Source organism: Pistacia vera, unplaced genomic scaffold, assembly GCF_008641045.1.
Source record: "Pistacia vera cultivar Batoury unplaced genomic scaffold, PisVer_v2 Contig500, whole genome shotgun sequence".
NCBI lineage: Eukaryota > Viridiplantae > Streptophyta > Magnoliopsida > Sapindales > Anacardiaceae > Pistacia > Pistacia vera.
In genome coordinates, this window is record NW_022196336.1 from 81,458 (window position 1) to 97,705 (window position 16,248).

General features: G+C 30.6%; 1 protein-coding gene across 1 annotated transcript; it reads left to right on the forward strand.

Annotated features, from left to right (window-relative positions):
* Positions 1-6,425: 6,425 nt before the first annotated feature.
* On the forward strand, positions 6,426-10,750 carry LOC116105605. The gene is made up of 8 exons (XM_031392014.1): positions 6,426-6,551; positions 6,642-6,788; positions 6,887-6,984; positions 8,109-8,181; positions 8,414-8,474; positions 8,599-8,684; positions 8,794-8,883; positions 10,391-10,750. Exons 1-8 carry the CDS (start codon positions 6,441-6,443, stop codon positions 10,451-10,453), a joined length of 729 nt encoding a protein of 242 aa, XP_031247874.1. The 5' UTR covers positions 6,426-6,440; the 3' UTR covers positions 10,454-10,750.
* Positions 10,751-16,248: the final 5,498 nt, after the last annotated feature.

Here is a 16,248-nt window from a genome sequence, read left to right on the forward strand (position 1 = left end):
AAATCCAATTGATGAGAGATTTGAATCATTAGAAACTAGACAGATAGGGATTTAATTTGATATATTATATGTGTAATTTGGATAAATGTAATCCCACTTCCGAATCATTCATTTTATCATCATACATATTTCGGTTTCCACTGAACAATAAGTAGTACATTGACCATAACTTGCTCAATAAAAATCCAATTGATGAGAGGTTTGAATATTTAGAAACTAGATAGATATGGCTTTAATTTGATATATTATATGCTTAATTTAGATAATTTTAGCCCCAGTACCAAACCCTTCCTTTTATCATCACACACATTTTGGTTTCTATTGAACAATCAATAGTAAATTAACCATAACTTTCTCAATAAAAGTCTAATTGATGAGATGTTTGAATCTTTAGAAACTGGACAGACAGGGGCTTTAATTTAATATATTATAAGCTTAATTTAGATAAATGTATCCCCACTGCCAAACCATTCCTTTATCATCACACACATTTCAGTTTCCCCTGTTTCTCAATTTTCACTGAACAGTCAGTAGTGAATTGGTCATAACTTGCTCAATAAAAATCCAATTGATAAGAAATTTGAATCTTTGGAAACTACAAAGATAAGGCTTTAATTTGATATATCATATGATGAATTTGGATAACTATAGACCTACTGCTGAACCATTCATTTTATCATCACACACATAAAACAAATTCAATTTTAGTGATGACAAAAGATTTCAAATATTGATATGTAGTTTTAATTGTGTTTGTTCTATCTCTTTTTGTTGATATTTTTTTATGTTACACACATATATCATGGAAAAAGGTTGTTGCTGAATATAACCAATTTTATTTGTATCACAAATTTCATCTGATGTTTGTTGCCGAATCATGTAACTTTAGTTTACCATTTCTAATATGCCGAATCATTATTATTATCCTTAAAGGAAAACAAATATTGATATATATGTAGCTTTAATTGTAATTGTTCTATCACTTTTTGTTGATTTTTTTTTATATTACATAAATGTATCATGAAAAGAGGTGTTGAATATAACTAATTTCATTTGTTTAACAAATATCAACTGATGTTTGATGCCGAGCCATGTAGCTTTAGTAAACCATTCATTTTATCATCATACATATTTTAGTTTCCACTGCAAAATTAGCAGTAAATTGATCATAACTTGCTCAATAAAAATCAAATTGATTAGAGGTTTGCATATGTAGAAACTAGACATATAGGGCTTTAATTTGATATATTATACACTTAATTTGGATAACTTTAGCCCCACTACCGAACCATTCCTTTTATCATCACATACATTTTGGTTTCCATTGAATAATCAATAGTAAATTAACCATAACTTTCTCAATAAAAGTTCAATTGATGAGAGGTTTGAATCTTTAGAAACTAGACATACAGGGCTTTAATTTAATATATTATATGCTTAATTTGGATAATTATAGCCCCATTTCCAAACTATTCTCTTTATTATCACACACATTTCGGTTTCCACTAAACAATCAGTAGTAAATTAATCATAACTTGCTCAATAAAAATTTACTATACACTTAATTTGGATAACTATAGCCCCACTGTCGAACCATTCTTTTTATCATCACACATATTTTGGTTTCCTCTGTTTCTCGATTTTCACTAAACAGTAAGTAGTAAATTAGTCATAACTTGCTCAATAAAAATCCAATTGATGAGCAGTTTGAATATTTGGAAACTATACAGATATAGCTTTAATTTTATATATTATGTGATGAATTTTGATAACTATAGACTTGCTGCCGAACCATTTATTTTATCATCACACACAAAAAACAAATTCAATTTTAGTGATGAGAAAACCATTCATTTTTATCATCACACACATTTTGGTTTCCCCTATTTCTCGGGTTTCACTGAACAATCAATAATAAATAGGTCATACCTTTCTCAATAAATATCCATTCTAATTTTCATAAGTTTCTCCAATATATGATAATATTTCTATCAAATTAAATGCATTAGAAAGTAGACTCATAAAATCATGCGACTCATTATTTTGGCTGTTGAATTGTAGGAAGTCATCCAAACAATGTCGAACCATTATTCAATATTTTGTCTAATATTTATGTTAGGTGAATGCACATGCCGAACCATGCTGTTTCATTAATATATAATTTTAGCAAGTCATCAGCCGAACCATAACTTATAATGAATCACTATAATAAGCCTTTGCCGAACATAGGTTTCACTACATTTGTAAAAGATAAAATGTTTGTTTGATTTCAATAAAATTTTGAAGAATCATCAATATGAGTAAAATATATTGGATAGGTTCTCTGATTTTCATAAGTTTCACCAATATATGAAAAATTTAGTTAAAGTTAACTATTATTTTTCTATAGAATTGTAATAAACCATGTATCGAAATTTAATTTATCCATGGTTATAATAGATACGTTAGTTCACAGTTTGGTTGTCGATCCACATATTTCTCTATTAATGATTTTTGATATAACAGATTTCAAACCATAAATTCGAGTGAATAATTGTGTTAAGCTATTGCCGAACTACAATTTATATATTATCGTTATGTATTCTTACTTTTGTAGTTATGTCGAACCATACTTCATAATATATTAATGTAATAAGCCTCTGTCGAATATAGGTTTCACTTCAACTGAAAAAGATAAAATGTCTATTTGATTTCCAAACCTTATTGTAGAATTATCAATTTGTATTATTCGGAACCATTATAATATGCCGAACCATTGTTATTATCTTTAAAATATCCACCATTTAAATACAAATAATAAAAAAAAAAAAGAAAAAAAAACAAATTAAAAAAAAAACCAAAAAACGTAAAGGCCTTTCAACTAGTTTTTTAACTAAAGAGGACCCGCTTTTTAAAATACTCTTTTTCAAGGTTTTGAAATTTAACTTTTTTCTTATTACACTCCATAAATTCCATGAAGATCCTTTATTCTATTATTTTTCAATTTCTTTTAAATTAAAAGTTCAAAATAATTAAAACAAAAACAATTAATACAAATAATTAGCCCATTGATATAATAAAACTAAATAATACAAACAACTATTAAGATTAAAATCACTACCAACAATTTGAAAAATAAAATAAAATAAAATCATATTGACTAAGACTAATAAAAAATATGAATTCAAGAAGCAGTAAGAAAAAAAAAAAGAACATTTTTATGTTACTAGAAGTATAAGAAACAATTCTACCGAAAAATAAAATAATATAATTAACTTAAGTCTTTAAGGTTTTCTTTCCAACTGATTTTTCATTAAAGATACAACTTGAATTAGAAAATAATAATAATAATTTGAGAAGCAATAAAAAACTTATAACTTTATATTAATTTCACTAGATATATCCTAGTGCAAAATATCTTCCTTCCTTGAACTAACTTTTAGTTCTAAAAAATATTTCGAATTCGTCCAAAGGTAGCGTATTGAGGGGGCTGCTTGTTCCGTTTCTGTCTTTATTCTTTTCTAATATAATTATCGGATTTACCCAAAAAAAAAAATGTTCCTTTTAACTGATGCTGTTAAAAGGATAGTAGAGTAATATATTTTTTTCTTTTCTTTTCTACTTCATTTGCTATAGGTATAAATAAACTCTAACAGTTGCTTAATTCTTTCATTATAGGTATGGAACGCTTATCTAGTAGCTGACCCACGTTGGTTGACTCAACTTCATCATTTCAAACCCCAAACTTGTCTAACCTTCATGCCACAACTAATACGGATGCAAGTGCAAGTGCAACTTGTGGTACTAGTCCACTTGTTGAAGAAGAAAATGATGATAACCCATTCCAAAGGAAGAAAATAGCGAAGACATCTCCTATATGGACAAAATTTAGAGAGGTTAATCAACCTGACAATACGAAGAAGGCATAATGCATTCATTGTAAGTCCAAACTGTCCATTACTGCAACTAGAAGCACTATTCAGTTTTCAAGACATTTGAAGGGGAGTGTAAGGCGAATGGTTTTTCAGAGGCAACAACAACAGATAAATTTTCCACCTTCACATTTAATTAAGGGAGGAAGTGCGATACCTCCTCTTGTAGGTGGCAAGTTTGAGATGGCTTAGATAAGGGAGCTAGTAGCGCAACGGGTGCTTATGCATGAGCACCCATTCACAGTTGTGGAGCAAGAGGGTTTTAATAATATGCTAAAGTATGGGATTCCAAGTTGGGAAAGAATATCGTGCTTCACAAGTAATAATGATTGTCAAAGGGTGTATGAATTGGAAAAGAAAAGGTTGAAGGTTGTTTTGAGGAATGTTTATAGAATTAGTTTGACTACCGATTTGTGGAATTCAAGTAATAAAAAACTTCAGTACATGGTTTTGACAGGGCATTGGATAAACAGTAATTGGAGGTTGAACAAACGTGTGCTCAATTTTTGTTCGTTTACTGCCTCCTCGCGGTGGTGTCCAGATTGCTAGTTGAAAAGTTTGTACCCTAATTAATAATATCCCTAATTCCAAGCTATGTGACACCTTTTCCTCCTCGATTTTCAATTTGTGGATCACTTACCTTTACTTAATTCAAAGTTTGGGATACTACAAAGTTTTTTTATATTTTAATTTTTTTTTTTTTCATGAAATGTTCTATATCTATATTTTAATTAATGTTTTGCTCAGTAAACCCCTATAGTTTTCAACTACTTCTAAAGCACCCACCAATATTAGAAATAGGAGGCTAGCCTCTATTCTGTTAGTTTTGTCTGTTAAGGTTAGCGAAAGTTAAGGTATAGCTATAATTTTAAACTTATAAGAAAGGTATTTCAGTTTGAATTATATCCATAATGTCTTTTCTAACACAACTTATTTTTCTCTTTTAAGAAGGGCATATTGTCACTTTCCCAAAGCCTAGAAAGGCCTAACCTACCTCGTGCCACTTTCACACTGGTCAAAGAGGCCTGACCTGGCCTCATGCCGCTTTCTCGACAACTTAGGGTCTAATTAGGCCTTGTACCGCTAGTGAGGTGTTCAATAAGGCCTTGTGCCACAGGTGATGCAGTTAATGAGGCTTGATTTGGTTTTATGCTGCTCTAGTATCGTTATTGGTTTTTAGGTTTATAAAGGGGTGTGATTTTGTCAATTTTCAGAGTTGACGGGTAGAAGGTGAAGAGGTTTTAGCGTTAGAAGGGTAGAAATGCCATTTTCTTTTATAACAAATTATTATTAACGATTTATAAAGTAATGAGGTTAGCCTCTTATATTTGATACTAGTGGTTGTGTTTGGAATTTCTGAAAACTATGGGGGTTTTGTAATAAGAGCCCTTTTAACTCATATTTTCTCATAAATTAATTAAAATTTACACAAAGGTTAAGTTTAAATTTTTAAAAACACTGTAATAGTTTTCTTATATTTCCAATTTTTTATATTTAGTATGACTCCTAATTTATTTCTTAATAATTTTTTTTTTCAATTTCAAAATAAATATAAAACGTGGAGTTATTGTTAATTAACACATTTGAGCATTCTTTATTGTCGTGTTCTGTTTAAAAAGAAAAAGAAAGAAATGGAATGTTTAGACTTCTATTTTGGTAGCCCACGTTAAGAAAAGTAGAAAGCTACGAAGAGCCAAAAGCTAACAACTCGTTACCACCACCTCTTCTTCTCCTTATCCAAGCAAGAAAAAATAAAATGGCAGCTGAGAGGATAACAGCATCCTGTTCTTCCTCAATATCCCATCTCAATTCTCAAAGGAGCCATGTCCCTCTCTCTTCTCCTGCTCGCTTTCTGGGTCTCCCTTTACGACCTTCTCATTTCTTGGGAAGCACTTCCACTTCTTCTTTGTCTCCCAAGTTCTTCAATTCACGCCACACTAACAGAAGAAACTTCTCTGTCTTTGCTATGGCAGCTATTGGTATATATATCCTTCTCTTTCCCTTACTCTTGTTTTATTAATTTCTTTTATAACTGAATTTCCATTAATTTAGGTGTACCCTTTATCTAGATTGTTGAAATGTTAATTTTTTTAATTTGGTTTGCTCATGTATCGCTATTTTATTTGATTGTCTTAGTTTTTTTATTCAGCATAAATTGTAATTTTATTGAAAGGATATTTTTGAATAATCAGGTTGCATACAATGCAATTATGTGATTTCTCCGTAAAATAATAATGTTGTTTTGTGTTTATCCTAGAGAAATATTTCTAAGAAATAATAAGTTTTAATCAATAAAAATTATGGATAAATTATGGCTTCCTTGCTTCTTAGTTCTCTCCCTTTTCATATTTTCTCTTAAAGTTTATTCATGAAATTGTATCAAATGAAACTTGAGTGTAAACTATATATGTTTTTTTTCCAATTGGGTTTCAAAAACCACTTAATATATGTAGAATAAGTAGTAGGCACCCTTGCTTAGGAGAACCTTGGAATCTTATTATTGATCATGTATGGCGTCATTACAATCCAATGGCCACTCTCTCAATAGGCATCGCACCGGCCACCACCTCTACAACTAGCACCATCCGTAAGATCCAAAGACCTTCCTTTTCCAGGCTCAGAATCTCCTGCATTGGATGGGTAACAATTTTAATAAATAAATAGAAATTTATCTTTCTTTTAAGGAATTTTTTATCATTTATATGATTTGAACACTAATTGTTTTTGAAGGACCCAGAAGGCATTTTGGGGCCGGCCCAGACGGGCCATATTGCAAGATTAGAGTTTAAAAGACGACTTGAGAAGGATGTTGAGGCACGAGAAGCCTTTGAGCAACATGTTCGTGAAGAAACCAAGCGTCGTAGAGCTCTTCGCCAAGTAAATTTTGAATCTTTGTATATATAATTTATAGTTAAATAACATTGGTTTTTTTGTGAATGTTATATTATTTTTGCTGGATGATGGGATTGTTTTAGTCTCGGGTTATACCGGATACTTCAGCGGAGTTGATAGAGTATTTTCTTGACACTGAAGCTCAAGAGATTGAGTATGAAATAGCGAGGCTGAGGCCACGGTTAGTTCTATGTTTTATTTTATGTTAACATGAAGAGAATATTATATTTTAAAAAATGCGTACCACTTGATTTATATTTGGCTTCTTCCAAGATTAAGAAGATTGATGTTTATTTGTAAAGAGAATTCTCTCTGACTAGGTTTTTGGGCTTAATTTTACTTCCTTTTTAATAAGCTGGGTTTTTTTATTCTTTCATTCTTTGGTTTGATATTTTTTTTTCCTTTATTGGTTTCTTCTTCCCTATTTTTTGTTGGGACTTCCTTTCTTGGAATTGAGTTACCTTTTGGTACTTTCTCCTCCGTGGAAATCGTTTGCCCGTGGGGTTTCTCTCTTTGGAGAGAGGGGGTCATATAACTTTAGCAAATCCCTTATCATCTACTGTGGTGGGAGTGGATACAGAGCAGAAGATTAAGGCGATTACTTTACTACTTTCTTGGCCTTTTATTATGCTTTTTGTCCTAATCAGCTATCTTCTTCTACACTAGGACGTGACACTATTTGTGTTTCGCATGATGAAGATTTATATCAACAGCAAATTTGTTGCAAAACTAATTTGATTGGCTGTTTACTTCTGCAAAAGGATTCGTAACCTTTAAAATTGGAGAATCTTAACTTGTATCTGCAAAACCTTTAGGTCCCTAAGTCTATGTGAAAGTGATTCCCATGTTTATTTTTAAACACCCAACTCTTTAAATTCATAGGGAAAAATTAGGCTATGAGTGTTTGCAGAGAGTAACTACTTTTGTATGTCATTTGATTAGTCTAACAATACATGCAAACTAGTTTCCTCATTGACCCTGATCTCGACACTGAATTTGTTGGTGAGAGCAGACTTGTGAGCCACTATTGCCCTTCTGACCGTTGGAAAAAAGCGATGGCTGTGGCAACTTTACTGAAAAAACCATTTCCAGTAAATTCTATAAAAGTATGGACAAGGACACCATTACCTCGAGAATGTGAATCTGACTTGCCTGTGACTTCCCTTCTTTTGTTTCCACCTTATTTAATATGTTATCCTCTTTGTGGCATCACTATTTTTATCGTCTCAATGAATGGGATGTGTTTTACTTCACAGCTTGATGTTTTTCCTTTAGTAATGCAATTGTAACATATGAATTTTGCAGATTGAACCAGGAGTTTTTCTCACACCTGCAATTTGAAATAGGTCAACTTCGCTTTGCTGTTTCAAAAACTGAGGTTCATTCTTCAACTATATATTTCATGGGAAAAAAAAATAACTTCTTTACAGTGGATGAACATACAGCTAACCAATCATGGGGTGCCGCGTCAGCCTATATGACATGCACTCACCTCATAATAAGTTGATTGTACGATACATCCGTTGTATGGAAACTTTGCTCGTATTTGAAATGATGTTATAGCATAATTACATAGAACTATGATATGAAACCACTGATGGATCTTGTAGGATATTGAAGACAGATTGATTGAGCTGGAAACATTACAGAAGGCTCTACAAGAAGGAACAGGTTTTTTTTTTTCTTTTTCTTTTTCCTTTTAGTTTGTTTTAGTCTTGACCGTGGTGCTGAAGGATTCAGAAATTTTTTTATTCACAACTGATGCTCAACTGTTGGCTCTTTTCTTGGTTTACAGAAGCCTATGACAAAATGCAGTCTGACCTTATAACAGCCAAAAAAAGTCTATCTAAAATCTTGACTTCAAAGGATGTGAAAGCAACTGTATGTCTTTACTTTTTTTTGTTAACTCATCAAGCCTCCATATTTGATACATTTTTTTTATTTTGTATGATTTGCTATTCATCAGGGTTGACTTTATGTTCTTATGCAGTTACTGGAAATGGTTGAACATAATGAAATCAATAGATCCTTATTGACACTTCTAGATGAAAACATAGCAAATGCACAAAAGGGTGACCAGGTTAGTATTGTTGGAAATATTTACTTTTATCTTCTTGTGAAATCTGTCATGTTTTGATTTTATAATGTTGATATGGAGTATAGGAGTGCCAAGGTCCCCCTATACTAAGTAGCAACATAACAAAATCAAAGAACAGAGAGTAAAGGATAACATAGAGTTTTTTCTTTTTGGAAGTGAGGGGACAAACACGTGATGTAACTTATTAGAACACCTTTTTTCCATTGATTATGTTTGCAAAGAATGGAATTGAACCCTTTCACAGTATACTTTAGCACTGCCCACCAATGTATAGATAATCACATAAATGTAATTAGATAGATTAATATGTTCCCCAACTTGATCACTAATTCATATGTCAAATTTGAATTGAGTTCTACCCTTTATGTTGATTTTCAGCTTGTTTCTTCTTGTTGATGTCTAACATCTTGAACTAGTATGATGTCATCATCCATATGATATAAATTATGAGAAATTACTCCACTGTGAGTCTTTGACTTATCTTTCATATAAAGTTTGAGCCTGTAGACTTGATCTGACTTTTATTTCTCTAGATTGTCATCATAGTAAATTTGAACTTTATAATCACATTCTCATTTTGAACCTCGTTCTCATATCCGGCAGGTGAAACTGAAAGTTTATTCTATTAATTATCATATCATTGAGTTGATAATGACTTCATCCATCAATCTAAAAGTTTTAAGAGTGCATTCTTCAAATTTCAATCTGACTTCATTATAGACAAGTAGTGTAACCCTTTGCCGCTTTTCGTCATGCCCTTAAGAGTCATTTTATCAGTCAAGCTTTTAGGTGACCCTTATCGCACCAAAGTTTATGATAGTCATTATTTCTGGTGCACACATTTATTTTTCATCACTATTCACATCTTCCACCAACTAATAGGAATTTCAACTAGTGACCTAGAATTATCCAGACATACAGTTATTTTCTGTAAATGAGTGTTGAGTGTCCCATGGACGACTGGATTTATACACATGTCAACATTGTAGAGTTCACCTCCCTTTGTTCCCCTTAAAACTATTCCTCATTGCTTGATTGTATCATGAGACACACTCTTCGCTGTCATCTACTCTGACATGTAATTAGGGTTTTTGCTAATAAACAAGGAGCCGTATTTTTTATCATTTTTGGGTAAAATACATCCAGTTACCTTCCAAGTACATTGATTGAAAGTTCTAATTTGATAACCTAAATTTTCTTTTTATCTCCTTCAATGTTACATTCACTTGAGTAGTCATGTTGCACGTGGATTGCCTTAGTGTTATGCCTTGATAGCCGCTATACATAAAGAATCAGGAAAATTAATGTTTGTGTAAGCATCTGACTATATTTTATGTGCTTTATCTGGCAAATAACTTCAAAATTAGAAAGCAATAAGATTAGTTTCTATGCATAGTATGTTAGTAATTACTAATGAATAATAGTTCATAAATTGCTACTTTTGACTTGGAGAATAACTCATGAATTTCATATGTTTGATTCCTTGCAGAAACAAGTGGCAGTGTTCATGGAAAAGGTCCGTGCAGCTGTTCTCAAGTACATGACAGTTTAGTAATTCTACTGTCATTCCTTATATTGAATTCTTTATAAGTCTGGGATTTGAGCAATAACTCCATTCCTAACTACATTAGCTAGATTAAGAAAAACAGGAGCAAAGCAAGATGGAGTCTTGCATAAATATATGGTAGCAAAAAACAAACAAACTATATATAGATGCAATGACATTGTTTTGTACCGTAAGAGAGACTTAACGCACAGATATTAGAACAATTTGTTATAGAATCATATATATGCCATGACATCTAAGTGATATAGTTTAAAAGAATGGAATAGACTACATTAAAAAGACTACCCTTGTTGGAACACTTATCATTTATCTCTATCCTAGAAAGTGGAAAGCACTTGAAAACATGATGTTAAAAAATGAGTACTTAAGTGAAATGACAAAATCACAATTTGTGCATGAAGGGGCACAAAGAAAATGTTAGTGTGAGCATGTCATGTCAATGTTAACTAATTGAACTAAAGTCTAGTGATTTTGTGTCCAATAAAGATTGGCTTACAACTCAATCTCACGAATTTTTTTTTACAATTTTGACGTGATAGCTTGTAATTGGTTAGACAAAAAAATTCTATCAGAAACTGATTGTAAATTGTAACGTCGAAGGTGTGTGAGAAAGTTTATGAGATTGAGTTGTAATTACAGTTACTTTTTTGTGTCATACTTGAAATTGTCAATATATTTTATTAAAATTCTGGTAAGGCCACAAATGAACAAAATATTTATTATATCGATATATTGCAAACTGTGTTCTTTTATTTTCATGTAAATGAAGTGTACAAAAGAATTAAATTTTTTGTTTGTTTACCTTAAGACAACTCATTAAATATCAGTATAGATATTTCCTAAGAAAAAGTGGCAATATGTGAGATTTGAAAAGCACACATAACAAGGATAATTTTTTAATTGAAATGACCTTCGAATTTTGATTATCTGCATCTATTGGTATATTTAGTGCGACCTTTAGGTAATGGTCCCAGGTAGCAAGTGCTAAAGCAGCTCAACGTCCTAATTAGGAGTGAGCATAAGTAGCGGATAGAATTAAAACCTGTAGGTATAATCAAAATTGAAACCGAAACCTATCCTAAATTGATACTGTGCCAGTAGGTTTTGATTCCATTTTATTGGAACCGCATTGTGCGGTTTCTGTTCTGGTTCTTACATGTGGAGGAATCGGAATCAGAATCGAAACCTGAAAAAAGAACCTGCAGCAGGTACCCGGCTTGGAACTTGCTTGGAACCTGTAGTAGGTATCCGGTTTGGAACCTGTTTGGAACCGATGACGAGTACCCGGATTAAAACTTGTTTTGGAACCCGGGCTGAAATAAAATATTTGTGAAGAATGGGGGTCTCTTGTAATTTTACATATAAAAAAATTTAAAATGGAAAAAATTAAATTTTTACAATAACCTAATTAAACAAATATATAATTATACTTATTACATATAAACAACACTATAAAAAAAGCTTTAATATATAAATATTAAAGTTTTAATTAATTAATTGTATGATTGGAATTAGGATCTAATTAAATGTGTTTTAATGTTATTAAAAGAATTATTTTTGAATAAAATAGTATATTTGATTGAATAATAATATAATATTTATTTGTTTACTTCAATTACCAAGTTTTAAGTATATCTATAGTAAATTAGTAATTAATTAATTATATATGATAAATTAATAAATACTAATACATTACTAGTTAAATGATTACTTAATCAATTATAATATTACGTTATAGTTAAATAATTATTTAATTAATTATAAGTTTATAACATTATATTAGTAATATAGTACATTACTTAATTAAATAATTATAAACTTAATTAATTATAACATTACATTATAAACAAATGATTAATTAATTAATTATAACATTCCATTATAAATATTATTACAATACTTAATTAAATAATTAGAAAATTAATTAATTATAATATTACATTAAAAATTTATAGTATGATTACTTAATCTATTATAACATTACATTATAATATGATCACATAATTAATTATAACATTACATAATTAAATGATTACTTAATTAATTATGACATTATATTAATAATTTATTACATTAGTACAATATTTAATTAAATTATTAGAAATTTAATTAATTATAATACTAAATTATAGATTTATAGAATGATTACTTAATTCATTGTGACATTATATTATAAATATTAATACATTACATAATTAAATGATTAAAAAATTAATTAATTATAACATTATATTATAGATCTATAGTATGATTACTTAATTAATTATAATATTACGTTATAAACATTAGTACAATACTTTTATTAAATGATTAGAAATTTAATTAATTATAACATTATATTATAATTACTTAATTATTTAATTAATTACAACATTAGTACATTACATTATAAACATTAATAATTTATAACATTAAATTTACTACATTAGTATTTAGTACATTATAAATACCCAATTATATCATTAAATTTATAAACATTTATAATTTATTAAACATTAGTTATCAAATAGACCTTGTTCAATGTTAGTGTAAAACAATAGGAGGTATCTTGTAAATTTACATTTACAAACACAAAGCAAAATACCCAATTCGATTAGGGCAAATTGAATTGGTATTATCTCAATATCTCTTGATTCTTTTCTTCTCTGTTCCCTCTGTCGTCTTCCTCTCCTATGTTTTCTGGAACTTCAACTGTTAATTCTCTGAGGGATACTACTCAGATTGAAGGTGCGTGATATGAAACTAATCAACTATCTTAATATTATTCTGTCTCTTTGGCGTTATTATGTTGTAGTCCATATTTCTCTCTTTCCTTTTATTCTTTTGGTTCAGTTGCCTTTGTGGTGTGCTTGTGCTTGTGGGGCTTCTCTTTTGGCCCCTCAAAACAATGGTAATAAAAAAAGATTAGTGATTTGTGAACTGGGTTTCATTTCTTTGAAACAATTTCTCAAAATTATAATTTATAACCTCTTACTATAATCCACAGATATGTAATGCACAATGTTATGTATGATTGTATTTTATAAATTTTTATATAACTAGACAAAACAAATTGCATCAGCTTGCAAGCTTGCGACTAATGCAATTTGCAATAGGGGGTGTACTTGTAAATTTTTAAAGAATTTTTGTCTTTTTTTTAATTAATAGGGGGGTAATTAATTTTTTACAAGATAGCCAAGTTAAGTTCCGGTTCCTTGAATTTAAGAACCTGCACTGTGCTGTTTCGGTTCCCCAAAAAAATACAGGATACCCGGAACCGCTCACCCCTAATCCCAATCCCCTCTTTAATGACAAGTATTGGTTTCCTGGGTCCACATCCCTTGTTAGTATCGAAACTAACGAATTGCCTCTACGAACATCAGAAACTACAATTTACATCCTCTGTCATTAGTTTAAGATGTTAACTTTAACATTAGTGAGGGTCAATTAGACATTTCACCTATCAAATTTTTTTAAATCAAATCTGAAAAAATAATATCCTAAAAATACGTAATAGCAAATGAATACAATAGATAATTTAAAAAACTAAAATTATACATACAATTTAATAAAAAATTAAAAACGTAGAAAAGTTGATTTAGGAAGTATTTAAATTTTAAAAAAATTCAAACAATAAAGAATACATAAAACTTAAAAAACATTAAGAAATTTTTATAAAATTAAAAAAAAAAAAAAAACCCTTACTTTGAAAAATTTAGAAATTTTAGAGAAAAAAAATTGCTACCAATGCCCAAGCCATCGGCCAAGCCAAGTGTAGGTCAACGTTGGCCAAGCATGGCTCGATTTGGCCAGGCGTGGCCAATTGGCATCATGTCTGGCCTAGAATGGCCAGATCGATGGCCAGCCGACATGGCTCGACCTAACTATGCCAGGCCAAAATGGTGCAACACTAGTCATGGCCAGTACGAGTTTTGCTAGCTCAGCCTTGGCCAAATCCAAGCCAATGTTAGACCAGTGCATAGCCACTGGCAGCCCTTTTTATTTTTATTTTTTGATTTTTTATTTGGAGTTCTTAATTTTTCATAAATTCTTTGAAATCTCTTCTGTTTTTTTTTTTTTTTAAATATTCTAAGTTTGTTTATCTTTCTTAAAGTTATATACAGTAATATCAATGTGCATACCGTCAATTTGTTTTTATTTTTAACCCCTGGGAAGGAACAAGCTACAAAAATCAAATCAGAGCCCAACGTCAATTTTTAGCCCATTAAGCTTATTAATATTCATACTACTCTACTGCCGTATGAATTCAGATCACTTATTCTGTCACTTAAAAATTTTTACTTTATTTTTAGTATTTAAGAAATTCAATTTTGTCATCGTACATGCGTGTGAAGAGTGCAAATCGTTTGGTTATTATTACTTGTAAATAATTTGAAATGGTTATTGAAAACCTTATTTGTCAAAAAAAAAAATATATCATATTAGCAAGATCTACAAATCTCCAAAAATAATGACACTCAAATTCAATTACATATCTAACGATATCCTTATCTATTTGTTTATCAAATTATGGGGTTTGTAATATTCATAATCATAAATCGAGTGACAGTGACGCCCTAACAAGGTTGTGTGTTTGAGGACAAAAAATATACATTATTAAATAATGTGATCATCAAAGTACCTTTAAGGCTCTTATTTCTTTGGAAGAGTCTCTGGCCGGCGCTTAATCACTTTATTTATACAATTGTGGAGCGTAAAATAATTTCATCAACTACTATATGCATTAGATTTTAGGCACGTTTTTAATGTACACATGGCATGCAATATAAAGCATTGGCAGGAAGTGAAAGCAATTTTCAACTTTAATATTTAAACTGCATTGATTTTTTAATCATTGCTATAATGGATCAATCAATGGCATCATTGTAAGTGGCAAACTGACATGGAAATATAAAGTGGACATGACTTCTTGATAATTTGAAGGCTTTTGCACTTTTTTGCCTTATAATTGTTGGCTCTAATCAACAAAAATCAGGAACCACAAAGCTTAACTTTTTTTCTATAAATTGAGAGCCTTTCCCATGCCATGCCCATATATCAAAATTATAACCAGCTAGCTTCCACAAAGAGAGATGGAGACATCATACTTTTCCAATCCAATTTCAACTCTGATCGTCCTTGGTCTACTCAGATTGCTGAGCTAAAACAGCACCGAATTCATCAAGACTTCCTGTGATGCCCTCACTACCCTTTCTAGCTATGCAACCAAAATCCAAGACAGCCCCAAGTTACTAGCCATTACAGCCGTCTCTGTCTCCGCCTCAACATTCATAACAAAACTGGCCAAGACTCATTGCTTAAACCCCAGAGAAGCTGTAGCCGTGCGGGACTGTGTTGAATTTCCAATATGATTTAGCCTCAATCAGCTATATATATGTGTGTGAAGTGGCTTCCACTAGCAGGGTTGTTTTTTGGCTTCAGAGGATGGAAATGAAGTATTTGTACTGGGGAACCTTTATTGTATAAAATGCTTGATGATCTGTTGTCAATTAAGATGTAAAATAAATATAGCATATATGTGTGTGTGTGTGTGTGTGTATGCACCCACCCATGTATATATGTATGTAAGACTTGAATCAAATAAAGAACGTATAATTAGCAGATCAAGAAGGAATGCAATCCTCATGAGTAAATAAATCAAATAGATTTAACGATTATAACCATCCTAATTTTCATTTTTCTCTGTCTACCGAAATAAAGATATAAATTAATTAAGAAATATGGAAACTACGAAATATGCAACTAATGGGCAAGAAACTCGACCGAAATAACACGAATAG